This window comes from Corvus cornix, chromosome 4, assembly GCF_000738735.6.
Source record: "Corvus cornix cornix isolate S_Up_H32 chromosome 4, ASM73873v5, whole genome shotgun sequence".
Lineage (NCBI taxonomy): Eukaryota > Metazoa > Chordata > Aves > Passeriformes > Corvidae > Corvus > Corvus cornix.
In genome coordinates this window covers 72,258,152-72,272,747 of record NC_046334.1, presented here as the reverse complement: position 1 = coordinate 72,272,747, position 14,596 = coordinate 72,258,152, and the positions used below count along the sequence as shown (strand labels likewise).

The 14,596-nt window shown below is 52.6% G+C and overlaps 1 protein-coding gene across 2 annotated transcripts in view; it reads left to right on the top strand.

The window, feature by feature from the left end:
• The window catches only part of SFXN5 (sideroflexin 5), an 86,678-nt gene that overhangs the window by 29,151 nt on the left and 42,931 nt on the right, over positions 1–14,596 (top strand). Inside the window, exons 4-9 of one of the 2 annotated variants that reach the window (XM_039551494.1) lie at positions 979–1,005; positions 2,216–2,270; positions 4,465–4,490; positions 9,308–9,361; positions 11,041–11,097; positions 12,004–12,069. In XM_039551494.1, the coding sequence (XP_039407428.1) occupies positions 979–1,005; positions 2,216–2,270; positions 4,465–4,490; positions 9,308–9,361; positions 11,041–11,097; positions 12,004–12,069 (285 nt within the window). The remainder of the gene's footprint in view (positions 1–978; positions 1,006–2,215; positions 2,271–4,464; positions 4,491–9,307; positions 9,362–11,040; positions 11,098–12,003; positions 12,070–14,596) is intronic. The other variant, XM_039551495.1, reaches the window with a different exon arrangement.

The following is a 14,596-nucleotide window of genomic DNA, read 5'->3' as shown; positions in this document are numbered from 1 at the left end:
GCAGCAAATCTGTGTTTTTTAAATCGAAACGGAGGTTAAAGGGTGGATTTATGGTTCCAAGTACCTGAGGGAAGAACAAACCCAGGCAGGGGTGCCGCAGTCCCGGCGCTGGGGCCTTGGGGCTGACCCAGGCTGGGGCTGAACACGAGTTTTTAACAGCAAAACCCAGGGATATTTCAGAGTCCTGGTTTTCCATCCATCTCTGGAATGATGCACATCAGCATTTGGTTGGTTTGGAGGTTAGAATTTGGATTTTGGTGTCATTTGTGCAGGAAACCCCTCTGCCTCTGAGAAGGAAGGGCAAACCATGGGGCTGGGGCTGTGCCAGAGCACCTCTGGGGCTTGGTGTCTCCTCCTCATCCCCACCTGCACCTCTCAGAGGATGTTTCCTCCTCAGTGCTCATCCCTCTCCACGCTCTGAGCCAGATTTGGGTGTTTGGAAGCTGTCAGGAGGCAACAGTGAGAGTTTCAAATGAGATTTTTCCTCTCCATGAGCATTTTTTGGGTGCATTTAAAAGCGCCAACTCGTGGTTGTTTATTCTATTTACTCTAAACCCAGGGTTTGCTTGAAGAGCTCCCTGTGCTCCCTGCAGGCCTCGCTCCACCTTTGTTCCCCAGCGAGGCTGGATTTCCGCAGGAAGCTCATCCAGGGAGAGGCTGTGCTAAATTTACCTTGAGGTCTCTGTGCAGCAGAGAATTTGGGATTTGTAAAGCTCTGAAGTCTGGCTCTTGTTGTTCTTTTTGCCATTTAATATAAGTTCAATATTGTCTCTTGCTGGCCTCGCTGCCCACGCAGCTGTGAAGGAGCTCAGGTGTGTAAAGCATCTTTAAATCCATCCTGGAGAGCTCAGGAAATGAGGTTTTTGTCCCAATCCCTTGTGTTTGTTTATCACAGCAGCTAAAAGATGAATATTTGGGATTTGGGATAAAACTACACTGGCTTATTTTAACATTTAATGTTCTCTTTTATTTCTCCAGCTGTGGGGAGCTCAAAAAATCAAACAGGTAATACAGTTCTTTAATATTTTCCATTTTCTTTATTATTTCCAACTACTGCTGCTTTTTCCCTTTTTCCTGTCCTCCCTCATTCCCTTTGCCAGTTGCTGTTTTGCCTTCCCATGGAAATGTAAATGCAGAGAACACTCTGCCACCAAAGAGCCTGATTTTTTTTTATATATATTTATATATTTTGATGTCTTCATTTTCTCCTTCCTGTCTAGTCAAGAGCTTTCTTGTCTCCAGTCTTTTGCAAATAGTTTGACAGTTCCTTGGGAAGGTTTGTGCCTGTGCTGTACCTTCCTCCCCGCATTCCCAGATCCCTTGGGAACTGATTTTTCACTCCCAGTTAATTCCAGTGCAGTCTCCTGGGCTTGGCAGAAAATCTGGGGGGAAATCTGGGTAAAAATGGGCCAAGTGAGCTGTGCTGCTGTTCATCTGTGGAGCAGATTTAGGATTCCCATGGAGGTTGGGGTCTCCAGAGGCGCCAGGGCTGGCTGAGGAGCTGTGGGTGCACATCAGGGTTGGATTTTCTGGCAAATCCAGGTCCTGTGTGGGGTTTTTTTGGGTCTCCCTTGTGGTGCTATCCAGAGAGGGCTGCCCGTTGTTATCCCAGCTCATCCTGAAGCGGGCGGGGAGAAGTTCCAGGATGGAACCCCCACCTGTGGATGAGGAGAAGTTCTTGGAGCTGAAGCCACCCGCTGTGTTTGCACCCTGAGTCCGTGGGGGTTTCCCCGTGACCCCTTGGCTTCCCCAGCAGGATAAAGGGATTTCTCTCCTCATTCCCTCCCCATCCCTCTCCACAGCCAGGGCTTTTCCCAGCTTCCCTACCCAGGACATTTCAGCCTCGATGGAGGTGCTGAAAACAGGCAGGGACAGAAAATTATTTTCTTTTTCCCCTCCTCAGTCTGCCTTTCCTGGGGTTAAGGTACAGCTGTGCATGGCTTTGGGGACACAGAACCCAGAAAGAGCCACTCTCTGTATGTCAGGGTCAATTATTTCCTCCTAAATGATTAACTGATGCTAAATCACTCGAGGAGAGGGGAAAGCGGGGCGGGGAGGGGGTTTTGTGGAGGCTGCTGAGCCCCAGCTGCCTCTGGTGGGAGCTGTGCAAGCAGGGAGGGTCCCAAACGGGGAATCCCATGCTCAGAGGAGGTGTTTGGAGCTGAGGGTGGCTGTGCTGTGCCCTCACCGTGTCTCTTTGGTGACACTCTTGCAGGCCATCATCCACCCCGACACAAACGAGACCATCTTCATGCCTTTCCGAATGTCAGGTACGGTTTGCCCCCAGAATTTCACTCGGAATTTGTGTCAGATATTGGGGGGGGGGGGGGGGGGGGGGTTCTCCTCTCTTTGAATTGCATCTTGGCAACATTTAGACCAAGATCAGGAAGGAATTCCAACACCAAAATCCCTTTGCAGGTGAGGAGAATGAGGATCCTAAATTCCACTGTGAGATCTAGTGCTTAACATCTTCCCTTTCCCTTCCCCTTTCCCTTCCCCTTTCCCTTCCCCTTTCCCTTCCCTTTCCCTTTCCCTTTCCCTTTCCCTTCCCCTTCCCCTTCCCCTTCCCCTTCCCCTTCCCTTCCCCTTCCCCTTCCCCTTCCCCTTTCCTCCCCTTCCCCTTCCCCTTCCCCTTCCCCTTCCCTTCCCCTTCCCCTTCCTCCCTTCCCCTTCCCCTCCCCTTCCCCTTCCCCTTCCCCTTCCCCTTCCCCTTCCCTCCCTTCCCTTCCCTTCCCTTTCCCTTCCCCTTCCCCTTCCCCTTCCCTTCCCTTCCCTTCCCTTCCCTTCCCTTCCTCATGGAGGAGACAGGAACTTCCCAATTTACCTGGATCCCAGCCAGTGCCTTTTCTGGCATTTTTGAGGGATCTGTCACTGTTGGGAGCATTTTAATTTTGCAAATTAAATGGCAAAACTCGGTGCCCACACCACAAAGGATGTAAAATACAGGTGAGCAGCTCAATCCCTCCTCACTGGGTGATGAGGAGGAGGCTGAGGGGGTTTTATTCCCCAGGAAAGAACGGGATATTGCTGATGTCTCATAGCCCCAGCACTGGGATTCCAGGAAGGATCAGCTTCTCTGTGCCTTAATGAGCTGTTGGATGATGAAAAATTGCCTCCCCCTCCCCTTTTTGGGGTGTCCCTCTGTGCTCTGGTCCCCAGCAGCTCTTCTGGGAATGCCAGTGCAGCCCTGGTGCTTTCCCAACAGATTTATTTAAGTAAACAGGACCTTTCCATGGTTTTGGGTGGAACATCTTCGCCTGACTGCTGGGCACAGGGGAAAATTACCAGGGCTGGGAGCTTTGTGCTGTGGCTCCTTGGGGGATGATGCAGAGGGTGGAGGGGGGAGAGAAGCCAGGACCCTCGGCTGTGCTGCCTTGTCCTGTATTTGTCTTTTCAATCTTTCTTCCTCTCAGGTCTTTGCCCTTTCTGGTTGTAAATTGGATGCAGGAAGTTAATTCAGTAATATTGGGAAAATGCTCTGAGACCTTCTTGTGGAAGTCAGAGAGAGGAATTATAATTAGCACAGGAATTGGCAGCCGTAGCAGGGGAGAGATGTGAAGCGTTTGATTTCTGTGGTGCTCAATAACATTTGAGGAAAAGACTTCTCCCTGTAGCAGAGAGCCTGAACCTCCCTGCCCCTGGGACTGACACGGTCCCTCTCTCCTCCATCCCGAAAATTCACTTCCTTCAGCTTCTACCTGGTCCTTTCCCAGGTCAGCTGGGAATAAATGAGCTGGGAATAAAGGAGCTGGGAATAAATGAGCTGGGAATAAAGGAGCTGGGAATAAACGAGCTCTCCTGTGTAAACCACCAGAGGAGAGGCTGGTGGGGAAGGAGGGAGGTGCCACCTGTGGGGACGTGGTCCTGCTCCTCCTGGGATGGGCTCTGCAGCTCTTGAGTGCTTCAGGAGCATCTCCAGGGTGTGTTCCTTGGTGGGAGCAGGCTCAGCCAGAGGGGAAGGGGCTGGGGGAGCCCTGGGTCAGTGAGGGAGGTGTGGGAAGGTCTGGTGGCAGCAGAGCTGGCACGGGGAGGGAGCAGATGCCAGGCTGAGGCTGGCAGGGGGCAGGACCCCCCTGGCCGTGGCAGCAGCCCCTGGTCAGCCCAGGCAGGGTCCAGCTGCTCCAGGGCCACGGGAGCAGGGCCTGGCCAGGCTCTCACCCTGGGCTGGGCTGGGTGAGGAGTGCCCACCACGAGCTGGCACAGACTGGGCTTACTGGGGACACCTTTCCCACCTCAGCGCTCTCAGTTTTGGGGAAAGTCGCACACCGCCACCCAAGAAAAGCAAATAACGGATGGGAAAACCAGGAGGATGCTGCAGTTGTTGGCTGGTGCATCAGGAGTAGGATGTGCCAGGATGTCCCAGGGTGGTGTGGAGCTGGTGGCAGTGCCAGGGGTGGCCTCTCCCCTAAGCTGGGACAGTAATTCAAATTAAAGCTCATTCTTCTCTTCTTTTTCTGTCCATAGGTTACATTCCCTTTGGAACCCCCATTGTAAGTATTTCATTGTGGGCACCAGGAAATGCTTTCCTTAGTGCAGTTCTCCACCTCTGCCCCCTGTGACATTCCCACAGGATTCCCACCTTCCCTGTTTCCTGTCAACAAGGGTTCCATCATGGAAAACCCACCCTCTGGGTGAGGGTATTTATCTGTTATTCAGGGGTTTTTATCTGCTGATACACCAAGGTTTTTTATCTATTATATATCAGGTTATTTAAGTGTTATACATGTATTAAACCAGCCTCGGGTTGAGTTTATTTATCTCTTATTGAGGTTCTTGATCTGTTACTATATTGATGTTATTCATCTGCTCTGTATGAGGATATTGATGGATTAAGCCACTCTTTGGATGAGGATGTTTATCTGTTACTAAAGTTTTTTTATCTATTAATACATTGAGTTTCTTTATCTCCTATTTATGGGGTTATCTATGAATTAACACAAGCTCTGAGGTTATTTCTCTATTATTGAGGTTATTTATTTATTAATATATTGAGGTTATTTATCTATTATCTATCAGGTTATTGATGAGTTAACCCAGCCCCTATTTGAGGTTATTTATCTACTATTGAGGTTATTTATTTATTAATATATTGAGGTTATTATCTATTATATGTGAGGTTATGTATGAATTAACACAAGCTCTGAGGTTATTTATTTATCTATTATTGAGGTTATTTCTCTATTAATGTATTGAGATAAATATTGATATATTTATCTAATATCTATCAGGTTATTGATGAATTAACCTGGCCTCTATTTGAGGTTGTTTATCTACTATTGAGGTTAATTATCTATTCTTATAGAGAGGTTCTTTTTTATTATCTGTCAGGTTATTGATGAATTAACCCAGCCTCTGGTTGAGGTTATTTATCTACTATTGAGGTTATTTAATTATTAATACATTGAGGTTATTTATCTATTATCTGTCAGGTTGTTGATGAATTAACCCAGCCTCTGGTTGAGGTTATTGATCCATTTAACATCGTTCCCACAACCTCCTTCACCATTTTCATCTCTCCCTCCGCAAAGCTGAACTCGTTGCCTGCAAAAGGCAACTCCTGCAACTCTCAGATTTCATTTTTGGACACTTTCATTGTGCATTTCCATGGTTTAAGGGCCTCTGCCCAACGTGAGGAGCTGCAGCTCGGCCAGGCCGGTGTGGTGTGCTCTCGTTTGGGTTAATTAAAGCAGAGGGTGCTCTCCTGAGGTTATTGATTAAAGCAGAGAGTGCTCTCCTGAGGTTATTGCTGAGGGCGGGGGTGATTTGCCCTTGTTATTGTGAATTCTGTGAGTGTTTGGGTGCTCTCTGTGGCAAAAGCCAGAAGGGAGAGAATTCTGCCTGCTCTCCTCCTGCTGAAACCTCAGCTCATCCAAACAGGAATGATTAATTAACCCCAGTTTCGTGGGAAACTGAAGAACAGAATTTGCCCCAAAAAAATTGGTGTCCAGAGTCAGTTTGTCCCCAAAGCCAGCAGCTCTTGCTTCAGCTCATTAGATCATTAAAATAGCCGAAGGAGCAAAATACCCTGAATTTAATCTCCTTAAACCCTGTGGTGCTCTGGGCCTGGCTCGAGGTTGTCCCCCTTGCCACGCGGGGACAGCGAGGTTGGTGACCCCAAACCCGGGGATCAGCAGGGCTGCTGCTGTTTGTTGTGGTGAGCTGAGGTTTGGTGGGAACTTTGTGTGGGGCATTTTAGAAGAAAAGGTTAAACAAAAATGAGTTAACGATCAAATTGACAATGAAATCGGCCCCAATCCAGAGCTGTCAGAGGAGCCGAGAGCTGTCAGATGAGCCCAATTTCAGGAGCTGTAAAGGATAAACTGGAACCTCTTGTCATTTAGAAAAAAAAAAAAAAAAAAAAAACCCAAACGTTTCAAATGTTAAAATTAAAATGTAACATTTATGCCAATCGATCTGTGAAATTTAGTGACAAAATTGGCAGCCTGCTCCAGCATAAAAACAGTTTGAGGCTTGTATTTCACAAAGGGGGATGGGATTTCCTCAAGAGAGGCTGCGCTGGGCTCGGGCTGGGCCGTCCTTGTCCCCGAGCCGGGCGGGATTTGGGGTCAGCTGGACACCCCGGAGCCGTGAGCGGGGTGGGGATGAGCAGTTCGGGGCCATCCCCCGCCCCTGGGGTATTTCCCTCTGCAGCCCCTGCAGAATGATTCAGTCTGGGGTAGCTCACTGTGGAGGGCATTAAGGGCTGGGGGAAATAATGGGATCTCTCCCGGCCCCGCAGCAGCTCCCCTGACACCTCCGAACCCCGGGAATGTTTGTTCTTCCCGTGTCACAGCCCTGGGCTTTGCTTCTCCGTCCTTTCCGTGCCGGGTTTGGGACTGACCCCGGAGCGCTCCGGTGGCAGAGAGGGGACAGGATGGGATGTGGGTGAGCGTGCAGGGTTTGGCTTTGCCCTTTTTCCCCGTTTGCAGCCCAGGAGGGACAGGATCCGGCCTCTGGAGCCCTCTCCCTGTGCTGCAGGGCTGAGGTGGGCACAGCAGCTGCTGGGCTGCAGCCTCTTCCCCTGGGCTGCTGCTTCCTCCTCCACGGGGAAGGTTTATCCACGTTTTGGAAATTCAGCCAAAAACTTGGCCTTGAGGGCAGAGTCCTGCTGCCACCACAGCTTTTAGCACCTGATTTCCCTCAGACATGTAAAGTCGGGAGGGTTTTTAAATGATGAGGTTTTGAAGAACCTCTGAAGACCCAGGTGGGAATTTGGGGCTGCAGGTGACTGTCAGTGACACCTTAGGCAGGATTTGGGGTTTGCAGAGGGGAGCTGGGGCTGCTCAGGGCTCCCTGATGTCTGAGTGGTGGCTTTGGGGCCACGAAGGGCCCTTCACACCTGATCACCAATTAAATTCTGTCGCTGATACTTCGCCAGTGTTTAGAAGCTCTTTTTTTTTTCCTTTTTTTTTTATATTTTGTTTTCCTTCTTAGTTATTTTTTCCCCTGACAGTAATTAAAAGTGAAATTGTACATTTCTTGACAGACTCTTGCACATATGGAGAGTTTGCATTTAAACGTGCCTCTTTCAGTCATACAGATTTTGGGTGCTCTTTTTTGTTATTTATTTATTTTCCGCCGGAATTTTCCCCCGGCGCTCAGCCCCAGCCTCTGCCTCGCCGTGTTCTTCCGGAGCCTCCTCATCCCGCCGGCTCTGGGGCACGAGGCAGCGCAGGGCAGGAGGGTCCCGGCCCCGCAGCTTCGTTTGGTGCTGCGTTAATTAATGCCGGGCTCCGCGTGGGGAACGCAGCCGTAAATTAGTGGGACTCGCTCGGAGCTGGCGCCGGGCCAAGGAACAAAGTCACTGCAACTCCACAAGAGGCTGTGGGAGGAAAAGCTGGAGGAGGAGGAGGAGAAGGGAGGGAAGATGGGAATGAAACGAGGCCGCCCAAGCGCGCTCCCCTTTTGTTCGGTGTTGTTTCTCCGTGTCCCGAGTGGAGACGTTGCCTCCTCTCCAGCTGCTGCTGCAGATGCGCAGGGATGGCTTCAGCTCATCCCAGGGACAGGAGGGTCCCTTCCTCCCCAGATTCTTGGGAATAAACTGGGAGGAAACGGTGGGGAAGGTCTGAGGGTGGGAGTGAGCTCACGGCTTTCCTGCCTCGGAGACATGAGTGGCCTGGAAATAAAGGGGTTGGGATTGAAGGGGTTGCTCGGCCTCTTCTCTCCGTGGGGTTTTGCAGCCAGAAAATGTCTCCAGCAACACGGGGTGTTTAGGGCACAGGAAAGGAGGGAATGATGTCAGGGAGTCTCGAGTCTCACCTGTTTCTTGCTGAGAATTCGTTGTCCTGTCTGTGTTTGTGGGGCTGATGGTTGGGATCCCCTTGCTCTGCTTCCCGTTCCTCTTCTTCAGCTTCTTATGCTCTAAAAGGAAAAATGGCCCTAAACTAGGAAAAAATGGGTCCTAAACCAAGAAAAAATGCCCCAAACCAGGAAAAAATGGCCCTAAAACTAGAAAAACTGCCCTAAACCAGGAACAAATGGCCCTAAACCAAGAAAAACCTGCCCTAAAGCAGGAAAACATGGCCCTAGGCCAGGTATTTTGTGTGTCAGGGATGGGTTTTGTGGAGCTGTGTCCCCATGGCACAGTGAGACACGGCCCAAGGACACCCTCAGACCCAGGACACAGCTGGGTGGCCTCAGGTGCTGCCATGGGTGACCTCACAGAGCCTCTGGCACCCCAGTGCAGGCCCCAGCAGGGAACATCTGGCCAGATGTGCTGGGCCAGGCTGCCCTGAGCCTCAGGGGGACAGCGGCTGCCAGCCCCAGCAGAGTCTGCACAGCTTGGGGTGTGACACCAACAGAGATCAATTAATTAATTAATTAAAATGAATCCCAGGCTCCCAAACAGGAGCAAAGTGCTCCCAGGTGGCTCTGCTGTCCTCAGATGTCCCAGTGGGATTTTTGTCTTGGTGCTCCAAACAGGGAATGTGCCAAAGGAAAATGAGAAACCCCCCGTTCACTGCCAGCAGTGACGACTTTGAACTCTTCTTGCCTTCGTGCAGTGTTTGTGTTTCCCTCCTGAAATATTCCTGGATTCAGGAATTGTTTGGATTTTAACGGGATCTTCGGGCAGTGTCAGCTGCTGGGGGATTTTCAGGGTGTGTTACAAGCGGTGATTAAGGGTGCAGAGCTTCCAGGGGCAGCGCCATCAGCCAGTGCCAGCCCTGGGATGAAAAAAAAGCCAGGAATGAAATAAAGCCAGAAATGAGGATAATTGAAGAAATCAGCTTGGCTGTTTGCACGCCTGGAGAAGCACAGAGAGCAAAGCAGGGCTGCTTTAATAACGAGGGAATCTCTCCTCTTGCAGGTTGTTGGTCTTCTCCTGCCCAACCAGACCCTGGCCTCCACTGTGTTTTGGCAGGTAACGCTCCTTGGGAAGGGTGGGAATGTGGGCAGGGGGAAGCTGAGTTCTGCCCAGAGCACAAACCGGGGCTGGCTGTCCCACCCTGGCCGTGCTCCAGGGACAGGACGTGGCTGGGTGCATTTAGGGAAAGGCCGGGGAGGGGCTGTGAGCAAACCTTGGCTTCCACAGTTCACCCCACACCTGCCTGTGCCGTGGCAAGGGAGAGGCAGAACGGGCCACAACCAAAATCCAGCTTTTTGGAGCCGTTTTGTCTGGGTGTCAATGGTCCATGGAAGTGCTGGCCCTAAACTCACACATCTGCCTTTTGGAGGACCGGGAGTTGGGATCTTCCTTGGGGAAATTCGCATTGGAAGGGCAACATCTGTGCAGGGATGGGAATGGCAGTCCCGGGAATTTTGGGAGTAGGTGTGCATGGCAAAGGCCAGGACCTCTGCATTCGGTCTGCTGCAGGAGCTTTGGGGGAACATAATCTGTGTGTGGGGAGGTGCTGGTGTAATTCCCCACTGAAATTCCGGGAATTAAGAGTAAGGGGAGGAAGCAGGCACGGGAAGGAGAGATCCATAGTAAACACACCACAAGTGTGATTCCACCGCCAGCTGAAACGAAGGAACAAGTTATTTTCAGCCTCCTTTTTAGTGGCAAATGCCTTTTTATTGTCTGCAGTGTGAGTGGGGATAGAGAGCTCTGCAGTCAGGGAGGCTCCGAGCAGAGTGGGATCTGCCTGGAGCGTCAGGAAGGCGGCGGAGCCGGGAGCACAGCGGGACGTGCCAGGGATTGTGGCCTGGTGGGTTGGGCTGGGAGCTGTCCCAGCTGGCTTCACCTGCTGGGGACATCCTGAATCACTCAGGGGCTTGAAGGCCACTCGCCTCCCCTGTTTAGGGACATCTGGGATGGAATCCCAGACTGGTTTGGGGTGGGAAGGGACCCTAAAGCCCATCCCTTTCCACCCCAGGTGGGCAGGGACACCTCCCACTACCCCGGGGTGCTCTGAGCCCCATCCAGCCTGGCCTTGGACACTTCCAGGGATGGGGCAGCCACAGCTGCTCTGCTCCAATGCCAGTTTAATGCCCTCTGTATCCACAAGCTGGGACATCTCCTCATCTCCTGCTCCTCAGAAGCCTCCCATGACCCTCTGGGAGCCTTTGGAGCTCAGGAGGTGACTGCTGGAATGGCAGCTGGGCTTCATCCTGCCTCCTGGCTGCAGATGGATGTGATCAGGAGGAATTTCTTCACATTAAGGGTGCTCAGGCCTTGGCAGGGGCTGCCCAGGGACGTTTGGAGGTGTCCGGGGAAGGCCTGGACATGGCACTCAGTGCTCTGGGCCGGTGACAAGGGGGGGATCGGGCACAGCTTGGACTCAATGACCCTGGAGGGATTTTCCAAGCTCAGGGATCCTGGGATTCTGTGAAAATAAAGGCCAACAGCACTGAGGGGGATCAGGCCAGGGGAGGAGCTGTCCATGCAGCCTCCAGGGAAGCAGAGCTGCCCTCAGGACACCGGGTGCCTTGGAATTTCCATCCTTCCCTTCAAAAGGGCATCGAACCAGGCCTAGACCCTGCCCCAGCGAGGTGCTGAGCTGGCAGCAGCCCGGAGGCAGATGGTTTCTCCCGCAGAGCTCCCAGAATCACGGATCCTGTTGGGTTTGTGCTGACGCCGTGTCTCCTCTGTCCCTGCAGTGGTTGAACCAGAGCCACAACGCGTGTGTGAACTATGCAAACCGCAACGCGAGCAAGGTGAGCCTCGCGCGGCCCGGAGCCGGCTGTGGGCACGGCCCTGGGGCCCGGCCGGCAGGGAAACACAAATCCCGGCTCTGCCCTGTCCGTGACACCTCCGCAGTGGGCACGGAGGGATTTCTAGACTGGCCACTCTGCCGTGTTTAAACTCGGTGTAACCGGCACGAGGATCTGGGAATCGCTCGAGGCACGGAAATGGGGCTCAGGGCCTCGGAGCTGAACCAGTGCAGGGTCCTGACTGGTCTGGAATGGTTTAACTGGGATCTAAGAGCACAGAGCAGAATGATCCCTGGCTTTGGGGGAGCAGGAGGAAGCTCCGTGATCCCGCCGCCAGCTCCCAAGGATTCTGCACACGCTGGCTGCAGTGGGAAGTGCTGGGGCTGTGCCTGGGAGCTGGAGGGAAGTGCTGGGACTGCTCCTGCTCCCCTCCTTGGTGGGGCTGCTCCTGCTCCCGTCCTTCTCCTCAGCCTCCATTCATCCCGTGCTGGGATGTGGGAAGCGGAGCTGGAAACCATCCAGCTCACTGAGAGAACATTTCACAGACAAAATATTGACTGTGGCGAGTTTGGGGTTCAGCACTCGATGGTAAAAATGCTAATTTGGTGCCATTTGCTGAATTTCACTCACATCCCTCCTTTGAGCTGCTATTATTATAATTTTCTGATGCCAATTAATTTTCCATTCCCTTTAACCTCGCTCAGGAGGCCGCAGCTTCCCTCGCTTTTGCCTCTCGGGATGACAGACCATGTGTCACAGAACAATATGACAAAATTAAACCTGTCTCTGCTTTGAAACAAATACACCAAAAACTAAACAAACAAACAAAAAAGGGGGGAAAAAACAGGGTTGAATATTAATAACCAGAAGTTTGTTTATTGAAAATATGTTTTGTTTTTCTTTCCAAAGCCTTCTCCGACATCCAAGTTCATCCAGGGCTACTTGGGAGCTGTCATAAGTGCTGTCTCAATAGCAGTGGGTAACTCTTTATATCTCTGGATTTCATGACTAAGGAGCTGCTTGGGAGATGTTTTTTGGGTTCCAAGCATGTTTGCATCCTTTAATTGACTCCGTTCAGTCCTGATAACCAGCGAATGCTGCCACCTGAGGGGTGCCTGTCCCTGCATGCCCAAGCTTTCCACCAGAATTCCAGCACCTCCTGCGCTGTGGCTTTGCTGCTCTGTGAACTCCAACTCTCCCCATGTGCATTAATTGGTGGTGAATTAATTAACCATGGCCAAATTAGAGACCTCGAGGCTGCAGGGTCCTGGGTGGCAGCTGAGGAGAGGCAGGGTTCTGGAATGTTCTCCTGGGGATCACCTTGATGCCCAGTGCTGGGAATTACAGCTTTCCCTGTGGACGTGTTTCGGGCTGGAGATGGTGTTCAGGCCATGGCATGGAATCCTGGAATGGTTTGGGAGGGAAGGGACCTTAAGGATCATCCCATCCCACCCCATCCATGGCAGGGACACCTTCCACTGTCCCAGGCTGCTCCAACCTGGCCTTGGGCACTGCCAGGGATCCAGGGGCAGCCCCAGCTGCTCTGGCAATTCCAGCCCAGCCCCTGCCCACCCTCCCAGCCAGCAATTCCTTCCCAACACCCCAGCCCAAGCTCCCCTTTCCCACTGGGAAGCCATTCCCTGCCTCCTGGCCCTCCAGCCCTTGGCCCCAGTCCCTCTGCAGCTCTCCTGGAGCCCCTTTAGGCCCTGCAAGGGGCTCGCAGCTCTCCCTGGCTCCTTCCCTTCTCCAGGGGAACATTCCCAGCTCTCCCAGGCTGCCTCCAGAGCAGAGAGGCTCCAGGCCTGGAGCAGCTCCAGGGCCTCCTCTGAAGTTCTGTGTGAAAAAAGCTGAGAGAGAGGAGCTTTCACCATTCCTAAAATCACAGTCTTGTGGCTTTTAATATCCCGTTCCCAGGAGCATGGGTTGGCATCAGGAGCAGGATCAGCTCATCCCAGAGGGGCAGGAACAGTTTTGAGGAGCAACTTGGGGAAGTTACTGGGTTTTCCAATGAGCCTCTGAACTGAGTGGCTGAACCTTTTCCTTTGGATCATTAAAGATCCCACAGCAGTTGGTGTTTTTTCCTCTGGCCAAGACATTTCCCCACTTTCTCAGGTCCCAGAGGGTTTGCTCTTGCTCCTTCTGCAGCTGCCGGACCCTTTTCGAAAGGGTGTGGAGTTGTTGAAGTGCCCAAGGTTTTGAGGGAAACTGCCCATTTTAAGGGATACAGCTGTTCTGGATGGTTTTCCATGTCACAGTGTCTGTGTGCCAGCCAGGGCTGCTGCTCCTGTCCCCTCTGCTGTCCCTTCCTGCAGACTCACCCTGCTCCCAGCCCAGCCTGGCCCCCCTGAGCTCCGTCACCCCGCGGAGCCGTGCCCGCTTTTCCAGCTGAACTTTAACCCCAGTCCCCACCCCAACAACCTCAATGCTTCGCTTTTCCATCCACAGCTCCCTGGGGAAGCGTGGGATGGCTTCACTGACCTCCTCAGTCCTTAGGCCAGCATTTTTGTCACCTTGTGAGTCCCCACGGTGACACTCCTGGCTGGACGTGCTGCTGCCACTCACAGCCTGCCTTCCAACCCCGGCACGCTGCGGCGCCGCTGAGTCCGTGGTTTTGGCACTGATGCTCCTCTCCCTCTTGGAACAGGGGCACATTAGAGGGGCAGCACACACGGACAAGGATCTTGGCAGACTTGTGGCCCCCGAGAAGCCGGGAGGCTTTGGTAAGGAGCCCCTGGAGTGTGGAGGTGTCCGTGCTGGGACAGCTGATGCAGGGCTTGGGAATCTTTAATTCCTTGGGCTGGCTCGGGTCCTGCAGAGAGGCTGGGGCAGAAGGGCAGGTGCAGAGTGCAGACAGGACCTTCGGGGTGCTGTGAGAACACCCCTGGGAAAGGAGGCGTGAGAAACTCCATCAGATTTGGAGGTAATAAATTTGGGGCATTTCAGCCCATTGCAGGGGGAGCTGCTGCCTCCTCGGAGGTGCCACGGTGTCCCCCCAGACTGGGATCCCACTGGGAAGCCCTGGGGGTGTGGAATAGCAGGGGCCTGGAGCTGTGGTGCTCAGGGGGGTCAGAATAGTGCTGCAGGGAGAGGCAGGAGCTTTCCGTGGACCCCTGGATGTTGTGGGGTGGAGAAGGGCAAAAACCTTTGTGGGTTCTTCTCCTTCCTGATGTTGGAAGGAGGTTTTCCTCCACGTGGAGTATGAAGGGCAGCAGCCTTCACAGGTGCTTTTTCCTCCACATGGAGCTTGAAGGGCAGCAGCCCTTAGAGGTTCTCCTTCCTGATGTTGGAAGGTTTTCCTCCAGGCAGAGCATGAAGGGCAGCAGCCTTTAAAGGTTTTTCTCCTTCTGGATATTGAAAAGTTTTCCTCCAGGCAGAGCATGGAGGGCAGCAGCCTTCACAGGTGCTTTTTTTTGATGTTGGTACATTTTCCTCCACGTGGAGCATGAAGGGCAGCAGCCTTTAGAGGTTCTTCTCTCTCCTGATCTTGGAAGGTTTTCCTCCA